Source organism: Pararge aegeria, chromosome 26, assembly GCF_905163445.1.
Source record: "Pararge aegeria chromosome 26, ilParAegt1.1, whole genome shotgun sequence".
Lineage (NCBI taxonomy): Eukaryota > Metazoa > Arthropoda > Insecta > Lepidoptera > Nymphalidae > Pararge > Pararge aegeria.
This window is the reverse complement of record NC_053205.1, coordinates 5,661,059-5,688,700: the sequence shown is the minus strand read 5'-3', so window position 1 is coordinate 5,688,700 and position 27,642 is coordinate 5,661,059. Positions and strand designations below refer to the sequence as shown.

General features: G+C 37.5%; 1 protein-coding gene across 1 annotated transcript; it reads left to right on the top strand.

Moving 5' to 3' along the window:
- Nucleotides 1-640: 640 nt before the first annotated feature.
- Nucleotides 641-27,642, top strand: LOC120635112 (coiled-coil domain-containing protein 186). Its single transcript, XM_039906031.1, has 14 exons — nucleotides 641-1,928; nucleotides 2,479-2,691; nucleotides 4,049-4,168; nucleotides 8,644-8,752; nucleotides 11,602-11,756; nucleotides 12,425-12,534; nucleotides 13,237-13,396; nucleotides 14,138-14,275; nucleotides 16,634-16,735; nucleotides 17,405-17,495; nucleotides 18,713-18,807; nucleotides 22,093-22,299; nucleotides 24,570-24,716; nucleotides 27,122-27,642. The coding sequence occupies exons 1-14, from the start codon at nucleotides 795-797 to the stop codon at nucleotides 27,191-27,193; spliced, it is 2,853 nt and encodes a 950-aa protein (XP_039761965.1). The 5' UTR covers nucleotides 641-794; the 3' UTR covers nucleotides 27,194-27,642.

Below are 27,642 nucleotides of genomic sequence, written 5' to 3'. Positions count from 1 at the left end.
ATATATATGTTTCTAAGGGCCAATCGATAGGTTAATATATATTCTTATTTTTGGAAGATTGATAGAATAATATTAATTTTACGAACTTCATTTAGTCAATATCCAATACTTTATTCACTAACTCACTAGTCCGCGAGCTCTCAAGCTTATTTAGCCAGCGGCGCACTTTTCAGCTAAGAAATTAGTAGAGGCAGATAGGCGTAAAAAATAATACATCAGAAAGTAATAAAACCATAAAAGATAATAAATTTTAATAAAGAATTAATAAAATGCTGATCTTTGTGGTCTCCATAAAATTGTGGAGGGTGGGACAGGTTTGTCCCACAAAAAAGTGTGGGACAAACCTGTAACACCTGTGAACACAAACTAACAAAAAATATTTTTCTTAATTTTTTTGAAGTACAGAAGGAGCACCTAACGATGCCCCTCTGTACTTTCTACGGCACGCCAGGGCGCAGCGGTGCCCAGGTTGGGAAGCCCTACTAGTCACTACACTATCATGTAAATGTATTGTATTTACTACTTTTAGTTTTGCGGTTGGTACTTGGTAGCCAAACCATCGAATTAAAAAAAAAATTGACGACAGTCGTGTCGTGTAAATAGAACTTAAGTCGGAATTGCAGGAATTTGTTTCGCTTTTTGTTGTCCTGTCAATAAAATCAGTAGAGTGAATGTCAGTAATAGTCCAAATAACTTTTATAATTTACTATAACATGTTTTAAAATTACAATGGCGCTAGAATTAACTACGAAATGAGCGTGTTTTAATTGCAGTTTTTGAGAGGGTAACGTGAAATGTCCTCAGAATCGATAGAATGTGCCATCCATATTGATAACGTCGACGTAGAGGACGGAAAAGAGAATGGATCGAAGTCAGTTTTATCGTGCGATTCCGGTGTCGAGACCCTTAATTCGACGCCAGTTGCATATACTATACCATCCAACTCCAATTTAAAGCCCGAAAACGCAGATATGCCCTTAGAATTAAACTTACAAAGTGGTGCTCCAGAAAGCAGTTCAGAGCTGTCTACACCGACTTCGCTATCCTCCGATAAAGGTAATTGTTTTTTGAATTTCGAAGAGAACGTCAACGAAACAGACGAAATAGAAAACATAGAAAATTTAAATATAGAACTAGAAACAGCTTTTATTATTTCAAATGATAGTATTACAGATGGCATGAGAAAATCGCTGTACATAAGTTCTAATAATGCCATAGCAACATCAACTGTTAGCTTGAATGAGCATATTATTAAGGAGAAAAATATTAATAGCTTGATTAGTCGAAGCGCTGAAAATATATCTGTATTAAATGAGTTAGTTGTAAAAGATGATGATTCAACCACCTCTAGGACCAAAGACCTCGATAAGGATGAAATATTATCGGAATTTTCATCTCATAAAAATAAAGTAAGTGCCACACAGAAAATTGTACCTGAAAATCTACAAACAGTCGATGTCCGATATGCCAAATTACCCAAAGACATACTCTCACCAGATTTGGGGAGTATCGTTAAAAATGTTCATGGCATATTCTCCTCTGTTAGTGGGAGTTTAAAAAATGCATATATTAACAGTCACAGAGTGTCTCAAAAGCCACAGATAAAAAATGTTAAACCAATAGCTAATGGAAAAATTATGAGTGATATTTTCGAAGATGCATCCGATGAGAAACTCAATGAAACCATACTGGATAAAACACCTGTTGAATCAAACTCAAATAGTATGGAATCAGTTGCTAAAGTTAGTAACGAAGACGACTGTAATCCGAAAAATGAAATGTTGAAGTTGCAAATTGAATCATTAGAGCGTGTTTTGTTTGAGCAACGGAAAGAGAATACGTCGTTAAGGGATAGGGTTAAACAGCAGGTGGACGAACTGCAAGCTAAGGATCAGACATTTAAAGAGTTGGAGGCAAGGGTGGATTTAGTAAGTAAATTTTAGAATTGTGTCTACAGCTTTGCTCGTAAAAAAATTTTAATCTTACCATGGGAACAATTTGAGAGATTGATATAGAAAGTACATGACCTTTTCCATAGCATAGGTGACATGCATACCAAATTTCAAATTCAAAGCTGTCTGCAAGCTGTCCGCCTGCGGCTTAACAATAGCTGGTAAAGAATTTTCAATTTTCTCTCGGGAACTACTTAAGGAATCAGCATAAAAGGTATCCTATGTTATTTTTTATGGCAAAGTCTACATCGATGCCAAATTTCATCCAAATCTGTTCAGCCATTTTGGGTGATTGAGTAAGAAGCATCCACACTTTCACATTTATAATATAAGTAACATATATTTTATATTAGAATAAATGAATGATTGTTTTCTACTTAACATCAGGTGGTACATCTGCTTGTTCCATCAATTATTTACTATGAAAAAACTAATTAGGTGATTTTTATGTTAAGGGCTAAACTGGAAGATAATAAAAAAAAGTACATATAGGATTTAATTTAATTTTTACTTATTTAATATTCAGATGTGTAAGCGAGCAGAACTAGCACAGAAGGAGAAGGATGCAGCAGTGATGCGCTATGCCAGCACAGAGTGTGCGGCAATAGAAGCCAAGAAGGCTGCAGAGACTGCTGCCAAGTCTGAACGTGCAGCACTCGCCGAGAGAGATCTGCTCAATGCCAAGCTTAAGACTGCCAGAGAGGAGAAACAGAGGATCTGCCAGCTGTATGATGATAAGGTAAACTAATTGAAGCTATAGTAAAAAGAAAAAGTACATTAAAAAGAATCAAAAAAGTATGTAGTAAAGACAACATTAAAAGAGAACTCTTTTACATTTCAAAATGGCTCCTTATCTCACCATGCTTTTTTTTTGTTATTTATAGCCAGTGTTGGTAGAGATTAACAAATTCAAAAAACATTCAAATTCTGAAAACTGTATACTCTTTTTATGGGCAGTTGGCATAATAACTATTAAAATTAAAACAATAAAATAGCCTATAGTCTATGAGTATAGGTACAGAATATATAAAATCTCCCAAAATTATGGTATAAAAAAGGCATAAAAATATTATACTTTACTGGTTTCCCAAGTGCTCTATGGTAACCAAAAGTACCCTGATTCCATATATATAGGATGACTCTTGCATATATAGGATGACTTGAAATGTTAGTTTTTTAGTACCCATCATCAAGTAAAGTAGGTTTGAATGTTTTACCTAACATGTTTTTACCAACAATAAAAATAACATGGCTCATGTATAAGTACTGTATTATTTAATTTGACATGAAATTAATTGTTAATTTCGAACTGATAAGATAGGCACTTTCTTATCGCTACTTTGCATTAAGTGTAGCATGTTTTTTAATGAAACCACAGACTTTTGTAAAAAAGAAAGAAATATTAACGTTGTCTCAAAAATCCAAAACAAGAAAAAGAGCTTTGAATACTGAGCTGTGGAACGAAGGATAAACTACTGTCCGTCGTTTTTAACTGTCTTCAAAATAGCAGCAACGCTGTACGTTTCAATAATTGGCATCAAAATCAAGTGGTGATAACTCAGTGGGTAGGAGCTCGACTTCACTTTCGTAGGCCCGAGTTCGAATCCCACCATGCACCTCCAACTTTTCTAAGTTATGTGCGTTTTAAGTTATTCCAATATCACTTGCTTCAACAGTGAAGGAAAACATTTGCTATGACTAACATACTCCCAACAGGTTAGGCCGCTACCATCTTAGACTGCAACATCACTGACCACCAGGTGAGATTACAGTCTAGGGCTAACTGGTAGTGGAATAAAAAAAAATAAGTCTATACGGTGATGTAATTTTTAGTTTCCAATCAATATCTTTAGCCGATTTCTCTATTAATAACAAATTTAATGGTGTATAAGTTAACGATTAATTTTTCTCTAATAAAAATAGCAGTTTAAGATAAACTAAAAATCACGCTTTTATAAATAAACCATACTAAAACTAAAAAGGTAGAAATTAGTTTGTTTTTTTTTTATACCGAGCATTTTTTTGTAGTTTTTTTTTAACTATTAATTTCCAATAGTCTGTGAAAGAAACGCGTAATAATACTCGTTTTGTTACAGTGCCACGACCTACAGAACTGCGAACGCGAGGTTTCGAAGGTGCGGGAAGAGTTGCGTGAGATAGAGGGCAGGCTCAAATGGACACAGAGCAAACTTCGTATGGAGATGGACGTGTCTAAGGTTTTATGTATGGAGGGTAGAGGTAAGGAGAGTCATCTTATATGGGAGAAAAGTGTAAAAAGTGTCCAGTGTATGCGCTAAATAACAGTTCAAAAATCCTCCACAATGGCGCTGGTGGATGCACAGGGTATGGTATGAATGTAGCAATCGTAGATGAATTGAAGTATGCCGAGTTAAAAAATTTAATGTCATTATCGACTAAAGTAGTTAATTATTGAGAATTTCAACAACTTATGTTGTACAAAATATTGTGGTAAATATAATCTTACTTCCTTGTATCTCCATACTTCCTTGTTTATTTTTCAAGCCTACTCTAACAATATTTATATTTGGCGCTTCTTTTAAGAGTTACCCTGATGCAAATGTGGCGCCATCCTAATTTAATACATTTTGACGACACTTTTTCATATACACAGATGACTCTCCTTACCTCTACCCTCCATAGTTTTATGTTTTCAAAGTACAACTCCTACCAAGATTATGTTAGCACAGACTCCTTCTTCTTCTGGATTACGCTGTCGCAAGCTTTGGTAACTTAACTGACGATCAGTTAAATAAACTTGAGAGACTTCAAAAACTTTAGCATTCGGTTCATATATAGCGATTTGGATTTTATCATATACACTATCTATAGTTATGTATATTTTTAAAATTTACATAACATGCTGCATTGTCGTATTAGGATAACTTTTTCCTGTAATGACAAAAATGTAAGATGGGAATAAATAAATAAATATTTGGGTTACGTAAATATGACCATGTATCACCATTTCGTTCTCGTCTCAAGTGGTTACCTATTCGACTTCGCCGGAATTTGCACATTCTTTCTATTCTCTACTGTGTGTTGTTTTTTCCTTCTTCTCCACGTTATTTGAAGGAAACATTTGAATTCGTTGGTCGCCCAGGTGAAGTTCTCCGTACTGCAAGGAAACTGATCTTAAGGGTGCCTTCACATGCCATCTTGCTTCCGCCGATCTTTCACTATTCAGGCTGTTAAGCTTTGGAATGCCTTGCCTCTTGAAATCCGAGAGGCACAGTCTATTACCATTTTTTGAATAACTTGTTAAAGATCATTTTTTGTCTAAATCTTCGGAACTTTAACATGCCTACTCCCTTCTGTTTTATTTTGGGTTTGACTATATTGTTTATATTTATGTATTATTGATATTAATTATATAAGTATACTAGCTGTTGCCCGCGACTTCGTCTGCGTTTGGTTTTGTTTGTGGCATTAAATTTAGCTGCATTTCTTAAAGAAATTAAAGTATTCCGCTGAGGAGTTCTGTTCTCTATCTCCAACCACAGTTTGGGCGGAGTTAAACACATATTATAACCTCTATAGTACAAAAATAATTATTTAAATCGGTTATAATTTCTCAGAGTTATGGTGTAAAATCGTCAAGCACTTTCATCCCCTCTCCCAAAGGAACCGAGCTTAATGTCGGGATAAAATGTATCCTAACAAACTTACATTGACATTTATAATATTAGTAGGGATATTAATTATCAGTATCTATATATTAAGTATATTGTAAGTTTATTATATATGTATATATAGGTATATATGGAAATATATATGTTTATTTATATGCACCGCCTAGAGCTGTCGTTTTGTGTCGGTTGCCTGGAAGAGATCGCTATGTAGCGATAAGGCCGCCAAATTGTATACTTTTTGTTAATTTTTTATTTATAATTTTACTATATGTTTATGGGGTGTACAAAAAAAGTGTATTTATTCATTCATTCATACTACTTCAACAATCTTTTTATCGGCTCCGCTCGCTCAGGTTGCCTTTAAAAGGTCACTTTTAGTGATAAGGCCGCCTTTGCACCCTAGCACTACTACTGTACTAAGTACTATTACTGTTCTTCTTGTGTTTTTTTCTATTGTGTTGCAATAAAGTTTATACTATTCTATTCTACCAATTGCACTGAGTTATTTACCAGGGTATGCATACAGCGGGAAGATTGCATCAAATGGCAAAAATCGCCACTGGGCTCTATTAAAATCTAGCCAAATGATTTGGCTGATTACCAATTTAATATTAACCTAAACATCTAAAATATTATTCTTTGAATTAGAATTAGATTCATAATTTAGGGGGAAAATGTTTAGTGCTGGAATGTTCTGGAATGTCCCCGGTAAATAGTAGCGGTCGAGCTTTTTTAAGCTTGCGTCCTAGTAAGTTCTAGAGTTTACGTCTATGAGTATGGTACCTACGTGGCTCATAGTATTAAGGTGCTGGAATGTCACCGGAAAACAGTAGCAGTCGAGATTTTTTTAGCTTGCGTCCGGTTAAGGTCTTGAGTTTACGTCTATGAGTATGGTACCTACGTGGCTCATAGTATTAAGGTGCTGGAATGTCCCCGGTAAATAGTAGCTGTCGAGCTTTTTTTTTTTAGCTTGCGTCCGATTAAGGTCTAGAGTTTACGTCTATGAGTATGGCACCTACGTGGCTCATAGTATTAAGGTGCTGGAATATCACCGGTAAACAGTAGCAGTCGAGATTTTTTTAGCTTGCGTCCGATTAAGGTCTAGAGTTTACGTCTATGAGTATGGTACCCACGTGGCTCATAGTATTAAGGTGCTGGAATGTCACCGGAAAACAGTAGCAGTCGAGATTTTTTTAGCTTGCGTCCGATTAAGGTCTAGAGTTTACGTCTATGAGTATGGTACCTACGTGGCTCATAGTATTAAGGTGCTGGAATGTCACCGGAAAACAGTAGCAGTCGAGATTTTTTTAGCTTGCGTCCGATTAAGGTCTAGAGTTTACGTCTATGAGTATGGCACCTACGTGGCTCATAGTATTAAGGTGCTGGAATATCACCGGTAAACAGTAGCAGTCGAGATTTTTTTAGCTTGCGTCCGATTAAGGTCTAGAGTTTACGTCTATGAGTATGGCACCTACGTGGCTCATAGTATTAAGGTGCTGGAATGTCACCGGTAAACAGTAGCAGTCGAGATTTTTTTAGCTTGCGTCCGATTAAGGTCTAGAGTTTACGTCTATGAGTATGGTACCCACGTGGCTCATAGTATTAAGGTGCTGGAATGTCACCAGAAAACAGTAGCAGTCGAGATTTTTTTAGCTTGCGTCCGATTAAGGTCTAGAGTTTACGTCTATGAGTATGGTACCTACGTGGCTCATAGTATTAAGGTGCTGGAATGTCACCGGAAAACAGTAGCAGTCGAGATTTTTTTAGCTTGCGTCCGATTAAGGTCTAGAGTTTACGTCTATGAGTATGGCACCTACGTGGCTCATAGTATTAAGGTGCTGGAATGTCACCGGTAAACAGTAGCAGTCGAGATTTTTTTAGCTTGCGTCCGATTAAGGTCTAGAGTTTACGTCTATGAGTATGGTACCCACGTGGCTCATAGTATTAAGGTGCTGGAATGTCACCAGAAAACAGTAGCAGTCGAGATTTTTTTAGCTTGCGTCCGATTAAGGTCTAGAGTTTACGTCTATGAGTATGGTACCTACGTGGCTCATAGTATTAAGGTGCTGGAATGTCACCGGAAAACAGTAGCAGTCGAGATTTTTTTAGCTTGCGTCCGGTTAAGGTCTTGAGTTTACGTCTATGAGTATGGTACCTACGTGGCTCATAGTATTAAGGTGCTGGAATGTCCCCGGTAAATAGTAGCTGTCGAGCTTTTTTTTTTTAGCTTGCGTCCGAGGTAGTTCTAGAGTTTACGTCTATGAGTATGGCACCTACGTGGCTCATAGTATTAAGGTGCTGGAATGTCACCGGAAAACAGTAGCAGTCGAGATTTTTTTAGCTTGCGTCCGATTAAGGTCTAGAGTTTACGTCTATGAGTATGGTACCTACGTGGCTCATAGTATTAAGGTGCTGGAATGTCACCGGAAAACAGTAGCAGTCGAGATTTTTTTAGCTTGCGTCCGATTAAGGTCTAGAGTTTACGTCTATGAGTATGGCACCTATGTGGCTCATAGTATTAAGGTGCTGGAATGTCACCGGAAAACAGTAGCAGTTGAGATTTTTTAGCTTGCGTCCGATTAAGGTCTAGAGTTTACGTCTATGAGTATGGCACCTACGTGGATCATAGTATTAAGGTGCTGGAATGTCAATGTCAATGAATCTGAAGTTTTTTAGCGTGCGTCCGAGTAAGTTCTACCGCCATGCTTATTTCTGCTGCCAAACAGCGTTGCTGTGTTCTGGTCGGAAGGGCGTGGTTGCCGGTGTGATTATTAAAAAAAAAGAAAGTATCACTTAATACCTATGCTGTAGAAGAAATCGCTATGAAGCGATAAGGCCGCCAAATTGTATACGTTGTTTTGTTATACTTTTCTTTCTTTTATGTACTTTTTGTGGTGTGCAATAAAAGTATATTCATTCATTCATTCATTCATTCATTCTTTATGCTATACTTCCTATATACTATCCGGCTATATAAGGGTCTAATTACTTTTCGCGTAGTATAGCAAGTTAAATCAACTTATAATTTAAATCGTTTGCAGGAGAGCACGGAACGCGCTGAGAAGCTGTCACAGCAGCTATTAGAGTTGGAAGCTGTTAAAGAGGCGGCCATTGCGAATTCCACAGACACTGCGCGGGCAAAGCAATTAGGTATGCCATTCATCCTCATTATCATCATCATCATCAGCCGCCGTCGTCGCCGTCGTCGTCGTCGTCGTCGTCGTCGTCGTCGTCGTCATCATCATCAGCCCACTAACGGTCCACTACAGGGCACAGGTCTACTCTCAGAATGAGAAGGGTTTTGGCCGTAGTCCACCACGCTGACCAAGAGCGGATGACACACACGCCATTGATAATGTCATGAAGAACTCTCAGGCGTGCAGGTTTCCTCACGATGTTTTCCTTCACAGTTTTAAGCAAGCGATATTTAAATTGCTTATATTAAAAACGCACATAACTCCGAAAAGTCAGTGGTGCGTGCCGGGGCTCGAACTCGGTCTCCACTAAATGAAAGCCGAATACTTACCCAAATAGTTCCAATAAATATCTCTTTTAAATTTTGCTCGACTACTGATTTCGAAATGGAATTCATTAAATAATTCATACTTTATAGCAATGAGGATACAAACACAATGTTTTAACTTGCGCCCAATAATGTATGGACAAAGAGTATGACAGCACTACGTTACTGTGGCAGGTAGACTGGTAGCTACCAGCCGAACGCGATAGAGTGACATTAGAGCGCCACACCGAAATATGAACGATTACAAAGTACTCTAGCCTTGTCTTGCTCACACTTATCTGCTTATACGGGGCTTATTTTTTACTGTTTTCACTCATAGAAATGTTTTATTTTTATTAATCAGCTTGTTAAGGGAAACAACATTACTATTGCACATATTTTAGAGTAATGCCGTATTTTTATATCACATAAACCAATGAAGTTCCCACAACTTAGGTTTATGTATTAAGCAGAGACAATCTAAATTATTTGAGTATGTACGTAAAATGCAAGATTGAAGTTCGACTAGGGAGCGAATATAAAAAACTTCACATGTGTTAAGATTAGAACTAAGAGTATCATTTTGTTATTATAAGACGTCATTATTAAACAATGAAGACATGGCTGTACAGTGCCTTATACCTTTGCCTTCTCCCCATGGTAAAGAATAAAGAAAAAAAAGAGTTATTATTATTATTATTTTGGGTTCGAAATAGGGCATTTCACTGGTTTTTTTTTCTTATAAATTTCATTAAATATGAGCTCAAATTATGTGCAAATGTTTCTGTGGCGAGCTTAGGTGTGCTCAAATAATAATTCGCGAACAAAAGGTAAACTCTTTTGCAACTTTTTTGAAAATGCAGCGGCTCTCAATTTTACTGAAATCTACGCCAGACTTGCATTTCTTAGGCTAGTAAAAATGATAAGAGACAATTTAGTGTATACATAACTAACTCGTTGGGTTTTTGAGTGCTGTCATTCTAACAAATTGTATCCATTGTTGGTATTGCATACTATAGTGCTGTTATTGTTTTTTCATCTTTATCCTGCCAATTATAAATCGAAAGGAGAATGCCGGATGTAGTATAAGAATTTGTTTCACATTTTAAGTCAAGTCAAGTCAAATATTTCTTTATTCAAATAGGCACATAGATGGCACTTTTGATGCGTTATTATATACAAAATGTGTACATTGCAGTGAGTAGTGATGGCGATAACTACAATCGTAAACTTAAAACGAAAGCTGCGAGGGTTCCAATCGCGCCCTGGTCTAAGAAGAAGCCCACAACAAACTTAGCCGGGTGTTCTTTTTGCTATCACCATCACACATTGTCATTAGAAAATATTTAAGAAGCAACCTGGTTAGAGCAATTGTTTACACCCAAGCTTTTTTATCGTTTACGTAATCCTTTATACTATAATAGGACTTTTCTATAAGCTTTCGCTTAATACAAACTGTACTTATAAGGTGCCTTCTTAGAATTTATCTCATTTTGAAGGGTTTATTAATTACAATACATTACCAAAAAACATTAAAACTGTAGTTCGCCGGTTTTCAGAGTTACATGCAAATGAAGTTCGTGAATTAAGGTTATTTTTGACACATGCGATTATTTTACCTACCTATTGATGGTACTGTTCACAATATATAAGAACCACTAAACTATTTCAATAAAAGATTTTTTAACCGTCGAAGTTAAGGCTTGGAACTCAAGAGGTTTTTAAAAAAAAATAAAAACTTAAATTTTGATACCAATTTAAATGAGTCACCAAACGAAACCGTGTTCCAGCATTCTTCTTTGGAAATTCAAATTCAAAATTCATTTATATATATAGTAGGCCTAATTAATAAGCACTTTTGAAACGTCAAGTCATTCTGTTTATAGTGACTCTACCACCGGTTCAGAAGGCAGATTCCACTGAGAAGAGCCGGCAAGAAACTCAGCAGATTGCTCTTTTCCAACATCATTTTAAAGTTTAACAATCTTAAGAATTTTTCTGTTTTGTGAGAGATGAGAGCGGAGTGGCCTGCTTCCAAGCAGCCTTCTCGTTAAGGAATTCATCAAATCGTGTAGTAACCACGATTTGTTAAATTTCTATTGATAATTGGCGATAAATCAATAATTCGCGTGTTGACCTTAATCGTATTGTTTTTCATGGATAAGTTGATGTTGTTTGTCACAACAAGAACGCTAACGTTTAGAGTTCACGACGAGTCAATTTAGTCTTTAGGTTACTTGCTCAAATTCAAGACTATGAACAACGGAGTAGCCTGTTAGCAGTGGCGTGCACTTCATATATGCACAAAAGCACTGCATACCCTAAAATTTATATATTACTCGTATAGGAGGCGGATTTTCGCCGTTTTTGCAATTTTCCTGCTGTATGCATACCCTGGTATGAAACCCAGTGCACGCCACTGCCTGTTAGTTGTGCACCTGCCAGCAAATCTCGCAAACTCAGACACCACAAACACTTGTGTATGTTTTGTCTACAGAAACAGAACTTAAGGAGAGTCAGGCAGATCTGATACTATGCCGTCACGAGAAAGAGGATTTGGAGCGAAGACTCAGCATCTCCCTCCAGCAGTTGGATACCTGTAGGAGGGAGAGAGACGACGCTACTACCGCTCTCGTAGAAGCCAACAAACAGGTGAGCAATCATGTGTCCGTTTTGTACAGTAATAATCTGACCGAACAAGCAGATGGCAGGCAGATGACAAGTCTTTGTCGGTACGGTGGTAACTAGCCACGGCCGAAGCCTCCTACTTCCGCTCCTAACCATATTGTAACCTCAGTCCTAACCGTGATGTTACACTTGTGTCCAATAAAAGTGTATTCATTCAATTATTTGGACGGCCGACTGGCTCAGTGGGCAGCGACCCTGCTTTCTGAGTCCAAGGTCGTGGATTCGATTCCCACAACTGGAAAATGTTTGTGTGATGAACATGATTGTTTTTCAGTGTCTGGCTGTTTATCTGTATATTATAAGTATTTCTGTGTATTATATTCATAAAAAAATATTCATCAGCTATCTTAGTACCCATAACACAAGCTACGCTTACTTTGGGGCTATATGGCGATGTGTGTATTGTCGTAGTAAATTTTTTTTTATAAAATTAAGAAAATCTCCAGTATGAGTTATAAATACTGAAGGGTAGGCTTTTAATAACTCTTAAAATGCCTATCCTTAAGTTTTTTATAACTCGTACTGGAGATTTTCGTCATTTTATATCATCTGCATACCCTGTGCAAACCTTCTATGCACGCCGCTGAGTCCATCTCAACAAAGTCAATCTCAACTTCTTTTTTTCTTCGCAGGTGGAGTGCCTAAGAGAAAGCAACGTCCGTCTTGAGGAGGAAGCCGCAGAATTGGCGGCGTTGAGAGCTCAAGCTGCCCTGGCTGATACTCTTGGTGCACAGTTACAGAGGTGAGCCCGAGGAGATGAGATGAGAGTTTGCTTTGAACCGAAACTTCGCCCGCGTGGGCTGGTTTTATCAGGACCAAATTCCTTTGGCACTATCCATCATGTTGATATGTTGCTGCGCGAAAAAAAAAAAATACGGTCACCTTTGCGCTTTTATCAATGCAAATATCGAGCAATTGTAAATTCTAGTTTTTAAAGTTATTTTTTTTTCGACATTTTTCCAGATAAATGTGCTTTTTTGATTTTTTTAATTTAACAGCATATTTTTCTGTGAAAATATTAAGAGAAAACATATTTAAAAAAAAAAAAAATTTCGGTTACGCTAATTGGCCGTTATAAATACGAAAGTGTTTTTGTTTATTTATTTGTAACCTATGTTCAGCTAAACCAATGCACTCTGACTTGACGAAATCTAATTCAGAGATAATTTGTATCCCGAAGGGTAATTTTTATCCCGGGAAAGCGATCGGGAACCGTTCCCGCGGGAAGCTAGAAATAAACTTTACCTATGCAAAACAGCACAGCCGATGTTGACAACATTTTATATTAGAAACATACTTTTTACAACCGGAAATTAAATGTTCTCGCAGGTTTAAAAAAAACAAAACGCAGATGAAGTCGCGGGAAAAATCTAGTCAGAATTAAAATAAACTTATAAAATTTTGAACCTCCGGTATCTAAACCACCTTTCAACAATGTTTTAAGGGAGACGGAGAGGGCCTGTGTCGCAGAGCAAGCTCTTAGTGCAGAGCGTGCACGAGCGGAGACGTGCTCCAGAAGAGAAGCGGGAGCATTGGAGCACGCGGCACGTTTGACCGCGCAACACGTTGCATCTAGAGCGTGCGCCAGTGAGCACGAGGCTAAGGTAAAGAAATAAATATACTACGACAATACACCCATCGCCATCTAGCCCCAAAGTAAGCGTAGCTTGTGTTATGGGTACTAAGATAGCTGTTGAATATTTTTTTATGAATATAATACACAGAAATACTTATAATATACAGATAAACAGCCAGACACTGAAAAACATTCATGCTCATCACACAAACATTTTGCAGTTGTGGGAATCGACCCACTGCGCCAGTCGGCCGTCCAAATGAATGAATACACTTTTATTGTACACCAAAGAGAAAGCTATGAAATTGAGTTAACATCACGGTTAGGACTGAGATTACAATATCATCATAGTAAATAAAAGCTGCATTTGACAGTTTGACAGTTCAAAAATAGGAGTGCTCCGATCGTCACCCAACTTTACAGGATTACTCGCCAGGTCAATCCGGAGATTCAGATGAAAGTTTCATTGAAATCTGTTCAGCCGTTTCGGAGCCTATACGGAACATACCCACACACTTTCTCTTTTATATATATTTGTAATTACATTTGTAATAATTAAATTATTAATAAATTTTCTGACGATTGCGACATTCTATAAAATTCAATGACAAGTTTCTATAGACATGTGCTGAACTAACCTTCAATTTTGTTATTTACGAATTAAAATATTTGTAAAATGTGAAAGTGATATTAATGAATTATAAATAGAATAAATTATAATAAAAGTTGTACTTCAATCGCGCGTAAAGGTAACTTTTTTTTTTTTAAGGCGCAAGCCCTTGCAGCTGACAACGCTTCTCTGCGGGAGAAAATCGAAGCGCTGGAGAGTGAAGCTGAGAGATTGAAGGTAGCGCTGCAGGAGGAAACGGAGAGACGTTATAAGGAGAATAGAGTACTTGCTAGGAAGGTAACTACTATAACAAATAACAATGTTTTTTACCGGTAAACCGGTTGCTTTTGCCATAAACTATTATTGAAGTAAAACTTCTTTAGGCGCGGCTAGGGAGTAACTCAGATTTTTTTTCTGACGGAAGTAACGCTTAATTTAGCAATAAGGCCGCCTTTGCATGTCTACATTGTTTACTGTATACTGCTTACTGTTTCTTTTCCTGTATGTTATACGTGCAATAAAGTTTTTCTTCTTCTTCTTAATTTAGACGTCTGTGTATGTTCCGCTTTATAAAAATAATAATTTGGATTGGTCGTAAGTATATGTCATATGCTCCACGCTTCTCGACTTGTACGCCAGCGAGTGGCAAATATAATAATCAATTAGGATTATTTATTTCCAATATTATCAAACGGATCAATTGTGAATAGCAAAGTCAGTGGCGTGCACTGGGTTTCTTACCAGGGTATGCATACAGCAGGAAAATTGCATAAAATAGAAAAAAAATCTTCCTATTATACGGGCTATATTAAATTTTGGGGTATGCAGTGCTTTTGTGCATGCATGAATTGCACTCCACCGAGCAAAGTGAATGAAAATTCAACAGTTTAAAAAAAAAATTTAAATTGCAAAATCAAAATCCAAAAAATTGAAAATTCAAAATTCATTTATTTCAAGTAGGCCTAATATAAGCACTTTTGAAACGTCAAGTCTGTCTGTTTGTAGTGATTCTACCACCGGTTCGGAAGGCAGATTCTACCGAGAAGAAGCCGGCAAGAAACTCAGCAGTTGCTCTTTTCCAACATCAACAATTTACATTTTGCATTTTAACATTCATTTTACTATCTTGTGAGAGTTGAAAGCGGAGCCGGATGCTTCCAAAATCTCTACGTCTACTTGTTTATTTAATACAAAAGTAATAATAAAGCTCCAGGTGTGTTTTTGTTTGTCTCATCATATAGACCCACAATGAGAAGGGGACTCCACGTACCTTTGAGATCATTATGTTTTGTTTGTCTCATCATATAGACCCACAATGAGAAGGGGACTCCACGTACCTTTGAGATCATTATGTTTTGTTTGTCTCTACATATAGACCCACAATGAGAAGGGGACTCCACGTACCTTTGAGATCATTATGTTTTGTTTGTCTCATCATATAGACCCACAATGAGAAGGGGACTCCACGTACCTTTGAGATCATTATGTGTTTGTCTCTACATATAGACCCACAATGAGAAGGGGACTCCACGTACCTTTGAGATCATTATGTTTTGTTTGTCTCATCATATAGACCCACAATGAGAAGGGGACTCCACGTACCTTTGAGATCATTATGTGTTTGTCTCTACATATAGACCCACAATGAGAAGGGGACTCCACGTACCTTTGAGATCATTAGGTTTTGTTTGTCTCATCATATAGACCCACAATGAGAAGGGGACTCCACGTACCTTTGAGATCATTATGTTTTGTTTGTCTCATCATATAGACCCACAATGAGAAGGGGACTCCACGTACCTTTGAGATCATTAGGTTTTGTTTGTCTCATCATATCGACCCATTAGTGGCCAACTACAGGGCATCGGTCTCCTCCCACAATGAGAAGGGGTTAAGGCCGTAGTCCACCACACTGGCCCAATGCGGATTGGCGGACTCCACATAACTTTGAGAACATTATGTAGAAATCTCAGGCATGCAGGTTTCCTCACGACGTTATCCCACACCGTCGAAGCAAGTGTAATTTTGAATTACTTAAAACTCACATAAATTAGAAAAGTTAGAGGTACGTGGTTCGAACTCGGCTCCTATAAGTGAAATCGAGCTCCTGCCCACTGCGCTATCACCGCTTTTTGTTTGCCTGAACGCGCTTAACTCCGGAACTCCTGGTTGATTTAAAAAATATTTTGTGCATTTGATAGCACAACTTTTGAGGACGGCTTGGCATTATAACTTTTTAAAATTTCAGCTCCTAAAGGCTAAAAGTTTATATGAGAGTCTGTCGGTTTTCAAGTTAAGTGGATGAAAATAGGTATTTAGGTTGACAACAGGTATAATGACAGTAACAAAGAATCGCTAATATATTGTTATACAGGATTAAGTCCACGATGCAGGATTTACAAAGATTCCATCCTAAATGGATGAAAATGTATTTGTTGGAATTCGCTCACACTGCGATGCAATACGCTCTGTAACAGCGTCGAAGAATTTTATTTTTTTACAAAATCAAAGATTTAATTTGGACAAATTTTTAATTGATTTTTGAATTTAGAATTTAATTATGGATTTAGAATTTAATTTTAAATTTAATTTTAAATTTTGAATTTGGAATTTGGAATTGAATTTTGTATTTAATTTCGAACGTTGAATTTCCAGGTCGCAGAACTAACGGAGGACGCTGCGCAGGCGAACCAGAAGCTAGAGTGGGAGACCGGTGAGAACAACGTGCTGAAGAAGAAACACGCCAGTGCCATTAAGGTAATAATGCTCATTTTCACTAAAACTAGGGAACGCCTAAATCGGATGCCTAATGATTCAGGTGATGCGTACTAAAAAGACAACGTTTCACTGTGGCATCACACCACAGATTCTATACTGTCAATTCTCTCCCGATTTTATTTGAGCATAGACATTTTGAAACATCTGTTCAATTTATTATAATTAATTATATTTATTATAATTTATTGAAGATATACTTCTTTTGGCGCGTTAGGGAACAATTATGAGAGTACATTTTTACGATGCGTACGATGCGCACACCGTCACAAAAAACCGACACCCTGAAGTTAGCTATAAGGTTTGACAGTTTACACTTTGAATTGTCAAAGTCTGCGGGCTCATTCCGGTGATTTCATTGCTCAAAACGCTTAAATTTTAATGTTGAGGGAAACTAATGGATAACTAGATAATGCATAACGCATTATCTAGTTATCCATTATAGCATTATAATAAAACTTTCAATGTACATTTTTTTCGTTTTCGTTTTTTCTACAAAGGCGAAGGCAAAGGCGTTTTAAAATAAGGCCAAAGATAAAAAAAAATTGAAGAGATTGTTGTCTTGTTACGCCCAAGAAGTTTCACTTCAAACGCGCGTACATAAGTACAGACACGTTTTTTTAATTATTTTATTCATTTCATTGATTCCAGGAACTGAATCGCGAGCTGCAACGCGCCTTGAAGCGTATCGAACAGTTGGAATCCAAACTACCTCAGCAGGACGCTACCTCTATTAGAACAGGTTAGAATACTGTAAATCTTTTGTTCTTACCTTTATTGGATAGATCCAGGCGTTACTTTTCGGCAGTATCGTGCATAGAGGGTATGCACAGGGTATGCAGATGATATAAGAAGTAAGAATACACTTACTGTGCAATATACTAGGTTACATTAAATTTATAATTCGTTTATAGGAAATTGCATAAAATTCTACAATAAACTACCAATTGACATCTTGGAGATGTCTCTTAAAAAGTTCAAAGTTTGTATTAAACGTAAGCTTATAGAAAAGTCCTATTAGTATAAAGATCAAAGATCTCTAACCAGGTTGCTCTTCTAATAATTTTAAATGACAATGTGAGATGGTGGTAACAAAAAAAGTTTGTTGTGGGCTTCTTCTTAGACCACGACGTACGTACGTACCTACGTACGTACGTACCTACGTACGTACGACGTACGGACGTAGCTTTAGTTTTTGTAACCCTCGTAGCTTTAGTTTTAAGTTTACGAATGTGGTTATCGCCATCATCTCACTACCGTGTAATTCTTATGTATGCATCAAAAGTGCCACCTATGGGCCGGCCTACTTGAATAAAGATATTATTGACTTTTGACTTTATAAAATCTCCAGTACGAGCTATAAATACTTGAGGGTAGGATTTTATAACTCTTGCAATGCCTATCCTTAAGTTTTTTATAACCCGTACTGGAGATTTTCTCCATTTTATATCATCTGCATAGCCTCCTATGCACGCCGCTGATTTTCGGAATTCCATGATATACTATGTAATCACGGGCCTCCTCCCACACTGAGAAGGGGTAAAGGATGTAGTCCACCACGCTAGCACAGTGCGGATTGGTGGACTCCACACACCTTTGAGAACATTATATAGAACTCTCAGGCATGCAAGTGACCTCACGGTGTTTTCCTCCACCGCAGAAGCAAGTGATATTTTAATTACTTAAAACGCACATAACTTTGACAAGTTAAGAGGTGCGTGCTGGGATTCGAACTCGGTTCCCCGAAAGTGAAGTCGAGCTCCTACCCACTGAGCTATCACCGCTCTAATGAAAGTGATATTTTAATTACTTAAAACGCACATAATTTTGCAAAGTTGCAAGTGACGGGATTCGAACTCGGCTCCCCGAAACTGAAGTCGAGCTCCTACCCACTGAGCTATCGCTGCTCTAATGAATCACGCCAGAATGTTTGACAGTATTAATATTTTCTGTAACCAGGTTCGGTATCTTCACTCAGCAGTAGCGAGACTCCCCCGCACGAAGAGAGATTGCAAAATGGACATGTGCACGGTGACCCGTTGCCCGATGTGCAGGTATTGCATTAATTTTACAGTTATTATTAATTTTATTTTCCTCATCATCATATTGAAGACCCCTTGGCGCAGCGGTGAGGGCTGTGGATTCAAGTTGGAGGTCTCGGTTTCGATCCCCGGCAGGGAAAATATAATTGATTTCTGAATTTACTTTTGTCTAGTCTAGTGGGAGGCTTCTGCGGTGGCTAGTTACCACCCTAATGACAAAGACGTGCCGCTGAACGATTTAGTGTTCCGGTACGATGTCGCGTAAAGAAAACGATTAGGGGTATGAGAAAATTCAGAAATAATAAATTCCCAAATGGCCCCAGCCGGGAATCTAACCCGCGACCTCCTACTTTAATTCACAGCGATCACCGTTGCACCAGGGAGGTCGCCAAAACTAGGCCTAATTGGAATAAATGAATTTTGAATTTGAATTATCTTTCATGCTGGCACAAAGGCAATCTACCAAAAAAAAAAAAAATTTCGCCAAATGCATGCAACTATATTTCAAATTTCAAATTTCAAATTCATTTATTTCAAGTAGGCCTACTTTATAAGCACTTTTGAAACGTCAAGTATGCATGTTTGTGTGACTCTACCACCGGTTCGGAAAGCAGATTCTACCGAGAAGAGCCGGCAAGAAACTCAGTAGTTGCTCTTTTCCAACATCAACATTTACAATCATTTTGCTATCTTGCGGGAGATGAGAGCGAGGCTGGCTGCTTCCATTCTACCTTGTCATTGAGGAATTCATCAAATGTATAGTAACCTCGCTGTACTAGATGCGTTATATATACCTAAGAACTACCCGAGTGATTTAAGTACAACATAAGAATTATATAAAAATCGGTCAATATTGAATTACGATCATACGTACACCGGAATTTAATACAACGTGTAACCGAATAAATAATGTTAAAGGCTGCATAAGTATATTTCAGAAGATATCAATCACCATGTAAAAATGTATGCTGTATGTGACGGCCGACTGGCGTAGTGGGCAGCGACCCTGCTTTCTGAGTCCATGGCTGTGGGTTCGATTCCCACAACTGGAACATGTTTGTGTGATGAACATGAATGTATTTCAGTTTCTGGGTGTTTTTTTGTATATTACAAGTATTTATGTATATTATTCATAAAATATTCATCAGTCATCTTAGTTCCACACATAACACAAGCTACGCTTACTTTGGGGCCAGATGGCGATTTGTGTATTGTCGTAGTATATTTATTTATTTATTTATAAAATATGAATTTAAAAGAAGCACATTTATCTTTCCAAACAAACGAATTCAAAACATTCTGAGTGCTCACCTCTGACAATCCTATTGATAAAAGACCGACACGTGCATAGTACCTACGCTACGTGACGCGTACGCGAAAGAGACAGGAGTCACGTGACTTTAATTTTGCATGTGATGTTAGGGCTGTATCTAATTAATTTTGGTTAAAACACTATGGCAGTGGCACTCAACAGCTATTAGGTGTTTTGTTTCACAGAAAAGTCGCAGAGACAGTACATCATATTCCTCTAAAGTCTGTGAAGTATTATTTCGGTTTTCATTAACACGTTGTATATAAAGATTGATATTATATTGCAGATAAAGAACTCCAGCGTTCTTGATAAACTGTTCCTAAAGGTTAGAAATATTTCTGTGAGTAATGTCAATAACATTATTTAAAAAAACATAAGTACATAAAATATGTCGTAATTGGCATAATAGTAATAGTAATAGTAAAGTTTTTTATTAGAGGCATATAAACCCATATATCAGCTTTTATATACAAAGAAATCTATAATTAAATGTATACATTAAAACTTACATCTAACTGAAATAGTTAATAAACTTATTTCAGATGTCATAGGTTCTTATTTTATTTTTTGTTCCAGTCTCGATGAACAGACAGCCAATAGTCTGAAATAGGACTCGGCATACTCTCACAGACGACCCTAAGTATTCTATTGTTAGAGTTCCCAATTATTTCCCAAAAGGATGCTACACGAGCACTTACAATACAATAAAAGTCAGGCACTCCTAAAATTGCATAGAAGCAGGCGTTACTTTGCGGAAATCCATGATATATTATCAAAATTAAGCTAAATTTGCTGTACTCTACGAAAAGCAGGAGAATCTGTGTGGTGTAATTTATAATTTCTTCAATCCTTATACTCCACACCTAACAGATCTTCGGCAATATACCCTCCTAAAGTTGTCTAGTTTAGATATCATAATAACGAGTTTAGATTTGCAATGTAGTGCAAATATTGCCGTGACTTTAAATATTAATTGTAGTACTTTTAATTTTAATTGTAGTACTTTAGTTTACTTTTGCAGATTGCAGTTTAGTATAGTAACAGTAGATTTTTAATTATAAATCATTGTAATTAGACAATGGCCAAATTTTATATGTTACTAGCTGTTGCCCGCGACTTCGTGAGTGTTTGTATCGATTGATAAATACTAAAAATCTGGCTGGCAAAATCTATTTTCCCGGGATAAAAGTATATACGCAGGCGTAGTTATTAGCCTCCAGGATTTAGCTATTACTATAAAATTTTTGGCTAGAACGGCTTACTCTTTCTCTTTACAGTAGCCCATATCTTTGAATAAAACTTAAATTAAAAAAACAGTTCAAAAAGTGTGAAGAAATTTCTTTTATGAAGAAACCTAAAACTTGGCTTTATACAGCTAAAAAGAAAAAAGAAGTAGGTACCTATAAATAGTTTTAAACACTGATTCAATAAAAAAGATCATATATTTAACAAAAAGGCGTATTCAGTGGCCACCATAGTGGTATTGATAATACGGTGGTTTTCCAACAATCGGTCGTATAATCTTACTGAAATTAAGGTGCTTCGAGAAGCTATAATTTTTGTTAAATAAAGAAGTCCTACTATGCGTGCGTGCGTGAGTACTTGTGTGTATGTCAGCGCACGGTGGAACCGATTTTGAATTTGTCTTAAATGTTTTAATGGTGAATAAGTAAGGAGTGTTCTTAGCTATCTTTGTTTTCCAAGATGGCCACCGCCACTCAATGGCGTATTTAATATTTTTCCACAACTCCTACTATATGATTATTGAACGAAACTGCTAGACTGGTTGAATAATGTACACTATATATGGTTTTTAAATTTGAGAAATTTAAACACAGCTATATGAAAGGTGTGTGAAGACTTACTACCATTGCGCACTTGGCCAGCTTTGTGGACTACAGTCTAAACCCTCCTCATTCTGAGAATAGCCCCGTGATGAAATGATCTGGTCTGCTTCGTCTGTTATTGTTTTTTTTAATTTCCAGGCGCGAGAGCCCGATCGCCAAGCCCTAGTGGAACGTATAGTCTCCCTGCAACGCGCCGCAGCGGCGCGCGCGGAACGCTGCGAGTTCCTGCAGGAGCATTGCTCTCAGCTGACGAGGGAGCTCCGTGGGAAGAGTCGACTGCTACGTGCGTTATTACCGGCACTGCCGCCCGCCGCTCTGGCATCTGCTAACGCGGACGAGCATAAGGTCAGTCATCATCGTCATCACCATTTACACCATAACAATCTTCGTCGTCGTCGACGTCGTCATCGTCGTAGACGTCGTCGTCGTAGACGTCGTCGTCATCGTCGTAGACGTCGTCGTCGTGGTCGTTTCCCTGCAACGCGCTGCAGCTGCGCGCGCAGAACGCCATCATCATCATCATCATCATTTTCATCATGACCATCGTCGTCCTCGTCGTCGTTGTCGCCCTCGTCGTCGTCCTCGTCGTCGTCGCCCTCGTCGTCGTCCTCGTCGTCGTCGTCGTCGTCGTCGTCGTCGTCGTCGTCGTCGTCGTCGTCGTCGTCGTAGTGTCCCGCCGCAGTGACGCGCGCGTAACGCTGGGAGTTCCTGCTCTGCACTAACACTTCTCGCAGCTGACGAGGGAGCTAGAACGAGTATGATATCAGTCATCATCATCATCTTCATGGATGAACCCCGATGTACTGAATAATTGTTATAGTTATATGCGTTTTAAATTTAATTGCTTTAACGTTGAAGAAAAACATCGTGAGGACCTCACTTACTTTATTAATGTTTCACATCTGCCATATTAAATGTTTTTTTACATCCCTTTTTAACTTTACTCAAACGTTAACGTTCATTTGTACACGCTGCTGTAGCCGAGACGGAAATTTACAAAGGTATGGTAATTTCATATTCATCATTATAAACAATTTGCTCTGCGGGGCATATTTTTTTTTATTTATTTTATATTTTTTTTATTTTTTTTTTAATATTAACGATAGGCCAGCGCTTGATAGAAAGCAATGATGAGGTCTAGCAAACGCTTGCCTAGAAAAAGCCTATTCACTCTAGCCTTGAAGGTACTCATGTTATACGTGGCGGGAAACACAGTTGCCGGGAGGGCGTTCCACATCTTAACGGCACGTATAAGAAACTTGGATAAAAAACGTTTCGTGCGTGTTGATCGAATATCAATCACATAAGGATGCCATCGCTCACGGTGTCTCGCTGTTCTGTGGTAGAACGGGGAAGGAGGAACAAGATATCTTTCGTATATGACACGAGGAGTTCATTCGGTCACGTTTAAGGAGAAAGCCTGTGGTGGCCAAACGTGTTCCTGACTCGGAAAGAAATTCAAATTCTTTATTTGGAAAAGATATGGTAGGCTAGGTAGAAGTCCTAGTATCCAATCGCAGTCCTAGGTCCTAGTCCTAGTATACAATTATGACTAAACCAAACCCCAGGGTTTTTTGTGTGTATGAGTACCCACTCCATTTTATAATATAATATGATTCCTAAGGTGATTTTGGACCTGCCAATGCACAAGTTTAAAGAATTTGTTAAAACACATTTATTACAGCGAGGTTACTATACAATTGATGAATTTTTAATGACAAGGTTGCTTGGAAGCATCCGGCTCCGCTTTCAGCTCTCACAAGATAGAAAAATGAATGTTAAAATGCAAAATGTAAATTGTTGATGTTGGAAAAGAGCAACTGCTGAGTTTCTTGCCGGCTTCTTCTCGGTAGAATCTGCCTTCCGAACCGGTGGTAGAATCACTACAAACAGACAGACTTGACGTTTCAAAAGTGCTTTTATTAGGCCTACTTGAAATAAATGAATTTTGAATTGAATTTTGAAACATTCAAAATCATCAGACATATACGGCCAACTGGCGCAGTGGGCAGCGACCCTGCTTTCTGAGTCCAAAGCCGTGGGTTCGATTCCCACAAGTGGAAAATATTTGTGTGATGAACATGAATGTTTTTCAGTGTCTGGGTGTTTATCTTTATATTATAAGTATTTCTTTATATTATTCATAAAAATATTAATCAGTCATCTTAGTAACCATAACACAAGCTACGCTTGCTTTGGGGCTAGATGGCGATGTGTGTATTTGTTTACCTTTTTTTTTATATGAGAAAATGTTCGTCAACAGAAATTTGAGTTTTGTCCGTTTTGTCTTGCAATAGAAAGATACCCTCCATGTAGATTGTATTGTTTTAGCGTAGTTTTTGTAATTAATAATGATTTATGGTTTAATTTTTTAAGATTTGCCAAAATTGATTTATTTGCAGTCGTGAAAATAGATTGCACGCGTTTAGCCAAACGAAAAGTTGTTTTGGGCATTTTTTAGATAAATGCCCATAAATAAAGCATTTTTCGCAGTCTGTTTCATATTTTCTATGACAAATCTTAATAATCATAGAATCCCATTTGTGATTTCTCCATATCGTCATACATTAGCAAGAGAAAGAAAATACTGATCCCACTGTTTTGTCACTTAACAGAAAGAGATAGCGCGACTAGGAGGTGGAGCGATGGCGGCTGTATGGGGCGGTGACCCGGCCGGCATGACGTTGGAACTGTCTCTAGAGATGAACAAACGTCTGCAGGCAGTGTTAGAGGATACGCTGCTCAAAAATATTACGCTTAAGGTAAGTTATGACTGGACTGTTCAACTGTCCCATTAATGTTGGATGTTGGATACACACCGCTTTACAGAGTTATATTGAAGGGATTTTCGTGTGACCAAAAATCAGGGCAAGTCGTTAAACGCGTTAGTCAAGAGCTTGATGCTGTCGGTTCATGAGTGGTTTCTTTGTGAGAGCGTTAACTGAGTTCAATGACCGCAGGTGTTCGGTATTTCACTCAAGAATACGTTATAGCTTCGTTATTATTTTGAATTTAGTGAAAAGTGCCTTTAAGTCAAGTCAAGTCAGTCAAAGTCAAATATTTCTTTATTCAAATAGGCACATAGATGGCACTTTTGATGCGTTATTATATACAAAATGGGTACATAGCAGTGAGTAGTGATGGCGATAACTACAATCGTAAACTTAAAACTAAAGCTACGAGGGTTCCAGGGCTTTTGTGAATTTTGGATTTTATGCTTTCTGAATTTTCTTTGCTCTGGTCTTGTGGGATGCTTTCTTAATAGAGGTGATGGCCAGCTGGCCATCCCCTCTACCGAAAAAGACACACGTCTACGATATTTAACGTTATACCTATTTGGGGTATAACTTCCATACCCGTAATATACCCCTATAATACCATCTTCCTTACAATACTGCATCATCACTTATAATCGGAGTTGGTAGTGAGATACTCTTCCTACGTTTACTTAAGAGCTGGATATACGCCGTTGACCTTAGGCCGATATAAGCACTTTTGAAACGCCAAGTCTGTCTGTTTGTAGTGACTCTACCACCGGTTCGGAAGGCAGATTGTACCGAGAAGAAGCCGGGAAGAAACTCAGCAGTTGCTCTTTTCCAATATTAACTATTGACATTTTACAAAATTGCAAAATTCATTTTTCTATCTTGTGAGTGATGAAAGCGGAGCTCGGTGCTCCTAAGTAACCTTATCATTAATGAAATTCATAAATTGTATAGTAACCTCGCTGTAATAAATGTGTTTTACACATATGTATAATATATATATATATATATATATATATATATATATATATAAAAGCGCAGAAGGCCTTCTTCTAAACTAATTTCAGAACTCATTGTAAATTAATAACTCTTCTTTTAAAATAACAACACAAGTCAGTACAAACACAAAATTATTATATTCCTCTTGTATGTATTATATCACAATAAAAATTATTCCAATCTATATTACTAATTATCAGTATTTCAATAAAGACTATCAAAAAGTAATTTGTTTGAGTTAGCAAACAGTGATTCGTCGCAAAAACGGCGCGCTGGTTCTTCCCGCCTCTCGAGAAAAAACAAGATGGCGATCCTTTTCCCCGCTACCATAAACGCGACGCTTCGCTAGAGTGACTTTGACATGCCGTATTCACACTAAACTTTGACGCGCCGTCATATATAATAAAATTATACACAATATTATTGTCAGGTAGCTTATTAAAGATAACAATTGCCATACAATGGCAACACTTACTTGGAGAACACTCGTAATTTTTGGGGTAAAAAACCAGCTTTTTTTTCACCCAACTCTCTTCTTTTACTCTTCGTATCTTTTAAATAGACATCGATTTTTTCTTACTAGTAGAAGTGTTTCATAAATATAGAGGGGAGGTAGAGGGAAAACATTATACTTCTTTAAACCAAGGTCTACAAGTCAATAATTACCGCAGTACGTATACTGCTCTAATAATATTCCTACACGACAGGGGCGTTAATATCTGTATACATAACGGCTGGACCATTTTTTATTATATTAGATTTTTTGGATTCCTCTTAGATCGGAATAGGATGATAAATATTAAAATATAACATTCATAAAAAAAAAATATCCGCGGTACGAAGTTCGCCGGAACAGCTAGTATATAATAAAAGAAAGATAAGAAAATGTTTATAAGTATTTCTGTGTATTATATTCATAACAATATTCGTCACCTGTCTTAGTACCCATAACACAAGCTACGCTTACTTTGGGGCTAGGTGGCGATGTGTGTACTGTCGTAATATGTTTATTTATTTATTTATTATATCGTGCAAACGATTCTGTTATATTCTCTAACCAGTTGGCCGCGGCTTCGTACGCGTATTTTTTTTTCATGAATCCTGCTTGAACCGTACATTTTCCCGGGATAAAAAGTAGCCTATTCGGTAATCGAGAGTGGTTCAGTGGTTTTTGCGTGCAAGTAACAAACCTCCGGTGCGATGCCGCGTAGAAACCGAGTGGGGTGCAATACCCCAAACAGGGTAGCCCGATAGTTACAAGTTTACGAATTTGGTTATCGCCATCATCTCACTACCGTGTACCGATTTTTGAATTTGGCTGTATCATCGTTTGCCACTAAGTGAGATTGGAGTCAAGGGCTATTTTTTATGGTATTTAAAAGGAAGTATCATTTTTTTGGCAGGAAAATATGGACACGTTGGGTGAGGAGATATCCAGACTGCGAGAGCAAACGAAAAGTGATGACAAGAAATAGTTTAATTTAACATAGTTGTTATGAGTATTATGCAAATGTAAATATAATTTATTAAAACTAACTAGCTTCTTTAAGCATTAAACACACAGAATCTGGGGCGGAGACGAACTGGGTATTCTTGAATTGTTATATTTTGTGTTACACGTTACATAGAAATGGGAGGGAAAGATAGCTAATGTATTCGTTACATTCTAGGACTTCTAGGAGTTAAAAATTTGCATTATTTATTTATATATTTATCACTAGCTTATGCCAGTGACTTGTCTGTTTAACACGACTAAAAGAAGCGCACGATACACAAGCTCGCTCGATCGACATGTTGACTGTGTGATAGAAGGCAAAAACAAAATACAAACCTTGTGTTAATGGTTATAGTATAATTATTTTTAAGGAAGCGAAAACAATTATTAGGAAGATTTTTAATTATTGAATGAAAATTATTGAAGTTG

Excerpts from the sequence above, each read along its gene's own strand:
- LOC120635112 (XM_039906031.1), top strand. The coding sequence starts at position 795 with ATGTCCTCAGAATCGATAGAATGTGCCATCCATATTGATAACGTCGAC. Across the intron at positions 8,753-11,601 it reads TGCGCGGGCAAAGCAATTAG|AAACAGAACTTAAGGAGAGT; the intron begins GTATGCCATTCA and ends TTTTGTCTACAG. Across the intron at positions 24,717-27,121 it reads TCAAAAATATTACGCTTAAG|GAAAATATGGACACGTTGGG; the intron begins GTAAGTTATGAC and ends TTTTTTTGGCAG.